This window comes from Acyrthosiphon pisum, chromosome X (genome assembly GCF_005508785.2).
Source record: "Acyrthosiphon pisum isolate AL4f chromosome X, pea_aphid_22Mar2018_4r6ur, whole genome shotgun sequence".
Classification (NCBI taxonomy): domain Eukaryota; kingdom Metazoa; phylum Arthropoda; class Insecta; order Hemiptera; family Aphididae; genus Acyrthosiphon; species Acyrthosiphon pisum.
The window spans coordinates 52,722,982-52,725,962 of NC_042493.1; the positions used below are offsets into that span (position 1 = coordinate 52,722,982).

General features: G+C 27.0%; 1 protein-coding gene across 1 annotated transcript in view; it reads right to left on the bottom strand.

Moving 5' to 3' along the window:
- The window catches only part of LOC100165657 (trifunctional enzyme subunit alpha, mitochondrial), a 14,262-nt gene that overhangs the window by 3,781 nt on the left and 7,500 nt on the right, over positions 1 to 2,981 (bottom strand). Inside the window, exons 9-10 of the mRNA XM_001949290.3 lie at positions 1,281 to 1,490; positions 1,008 to 1,203 (exon numbers count right to left, since the gene is read on the bottom strand). Coding sequence (XP_001949325.2) covers positions 1,008 to 1,203; positions 1,281 to 1,490 — 406 coding nt within the window. The remainder of the gene's footprint in view (positions 1 to 1,007; positions 1,204 to 1,280; positions 1,491 to 2,981) is intronic.

The following is a 2,981-nucleotide window of genomic DNA, read 5'->3' on the forward strand; positions in this document are numbered from 1 at the left end:
CGCACTTTAAATCTAATTATATAATGAGATACAAGTGTTTGGTAATATGCATGCAAGTCTAAGTATGAACAGTAGTATAAATGTATAATTATAGCATTGAGTATATATTGTATAGAGAAACAATGAACTATAAAAATGTCCCACGCTTCCGAGGAGGTGGCTAAGATATAGCACATGGAAAAATTTGTAACGAAGCCGAAAACAGTAAAGTAATTCTACCTTTTATTAATTATTGCACAATTGCCAATGTAAAATTAATCATTATAATTATAACCTTTATTCTAAAATGTACAATATAGCGGGAAAATGAATTATTATTATATTATTATTATGTTATACAATAAAATACGAGTAATAATATAATATTAATTAAATACACATATTGAAAAATAAAATAATATTGTTAGTGACTGGTAGCGCGCTATGTTTTTAGTGTCAATAAACTAATATTAAGAGTAGCAGCATTAAAATATATAGAAAATTGTTTCTTTAAACAATATATACTCAATGATTATATGTGTAAAAGTGACAAGATTAATATGGCAGATTTAATTTGAAAGTAAATTCTGAAATTTATTTATGTGTATATGACACTGGTATGATTATAATTTTGATATACTTTCTAATTGTTTCATAATATTTAAAACTGTTGAAGAAATTTTATAAAATTTGTATAACTTGATTTGTGGCCGTGACGTGTTGAGACTCGATTTACAAATTTCTAATTAGCCATTAGGATTAAGTGTTCAATAATGAGATATTGAAAATCACACTATTGTCTTAAACACATAAATATACATTTTTCATAATCTTGTTGAATAATATGGTTTTTTCATTAAAGATTTTTTTCTAAAAAAAATTATTATATTGACTACAATAAAAAACTAAAATAAAATTTGAGTTTTAATGTCATTTAAAATGATTTGACCTTTTATCCAAATTTAAGTAGAATATCCTAGGGCAAAAAAATTTAAGAACCTCTAGCTAAATCTAACCAAAATCCTTACCTAAGAAGCCACTATCCACCATGCTTTTTAAAACATTAAGATCACCACCACTGAATCGTTCCCCAAACACCTTTGCTAAATCAGTTGCTATATGATAACCAACATCAATACCAACTTCATCTGATAATGTTGCAGCACCGACCGGGAATCCAAAACTTTTAGTAATTGTATCTAATTGTTTTGGATTTACCCCTTCCTAAAATTGAGATTACTCTTTATTGCATGAAATAAAAGTAGTGTTTTTTTTATATTTATTGATTTTAAGGACCATACCTGCAATAATCGCATGGCTTCTGATAACATGGTACTCAAAATTCGTGTAGTATAGAATCCTGGGCCGTCTTTTACTACAATTACAATTTTTCCTTGTTTTAAACCTAAGGATACGGCAGCTGCAGCCGTTTCTTTTGAAGTCTTATCAGTCGTTATAATTTCTAAAAGTTGCATTTTATCAACGGGAGAGAAATAATGCATTCCAATAACCTGAAAAAAAATTTTATATACTTGAAATTTATTGAAAATTATTTTTTCATAGTATATATTTAAAGAATATATTATATTATTTTTGTTTTGAACATAATATTGTTTTTTTATATATTATAATATATGATATATATTATACAAGGTGTTTTTTAAATGGATGAGGTAAGTTGTATATGTGATGAGTACCTACACAGGTTGAGAACCCAATGACGATATTTTGAAATTTTTTTTAGAACATTATCTTAAATGTAAAATTAAATGGGCAAGTTGTATGTTTTGCAAATTTCTCATACAAATCGAGGTGCCACGCAATTTTTTTTTTTTGTCGGCGATTAGAGCGTGATAACGCATGACAAGCACGAAAATGATGTGACACCTCGATTTGTATGAGAATTTTTCAAAAAATACAACGACTATAAGATAAACAGTGGTGATATTTATTTGTTGTCATTTAACATACACAATTAAGAACTGGGCATGGAAGGTGCAATTATTTGATACACAAATGAGGAATGGTGGACTCTCCACTCTGTAACTGTGGCTAAATCCAAACTATTAGGCACATTGTTGAGGAATGCTCGGAAACAATGTTTAGTGATGAAACATCAGGGATACACAAAGGCGATCAGGAAGCGCTAGATTGGCTGCGTAATCTTGCAATACACTTATAGCATTTTATAACTGTTAAATTGTAGCTTATTTAATTAAAAACTTGATTCTTAAAAACAAATTTAAAATGTTATTCAGTATCAATTATTGAACTCGGCTATGATCAAATCAACTAATGTTCTTTATGTAAAAATGACGGTCAATTAGTTATTTTATAATAGATATTACAGATAAAAGTTACTATACTTTATTACCTCTACATCTAAATTACTCAAATCAATGTATGTCAGTTTGTCAGTAAATGCGATCATTTAAACCTTTATTAACCCTAATTTTGGTATTATTTTATCATTTTTATTAGTTGACAATGTAAAATTATCAAGTATTTTCAATAACAACAAATAATTATCACCACTGTTTATCTTCTAGTGTTCTCGTACAAATTGATGTGCCACACCATATTTTTTTTTTTTTTTTTGTCGACGATTTGAGCGTGAAAACGCGTGACACCAGTGCAAAAATGATGTGAAACCTCGATTTGTATGAGAATTTTGCAAAAAATACAACTTGACTAATTATTTTTACTTTTGGGATAAAGTTCTAAAAATAATTTGTATAAACCTAAAATTTGAAGATAAAAAAAATTTTAAAAAATCTTAATTGGGCCATCACATTGAGTACGCATATACTAGTTACCTCATCCACTTCAGAAACACTCTGTATATGACTGGTAAATCATAACAAATAATAGATATATATAAAACATTTATTATTGTTCGGCCAAAATAAGTTTTTCTTAATTTTTTTTTTTCACTAATTTTATATCATATAATTTCATTTCATAAAATTGAATAATGATAATATAATAATATATCTATTATA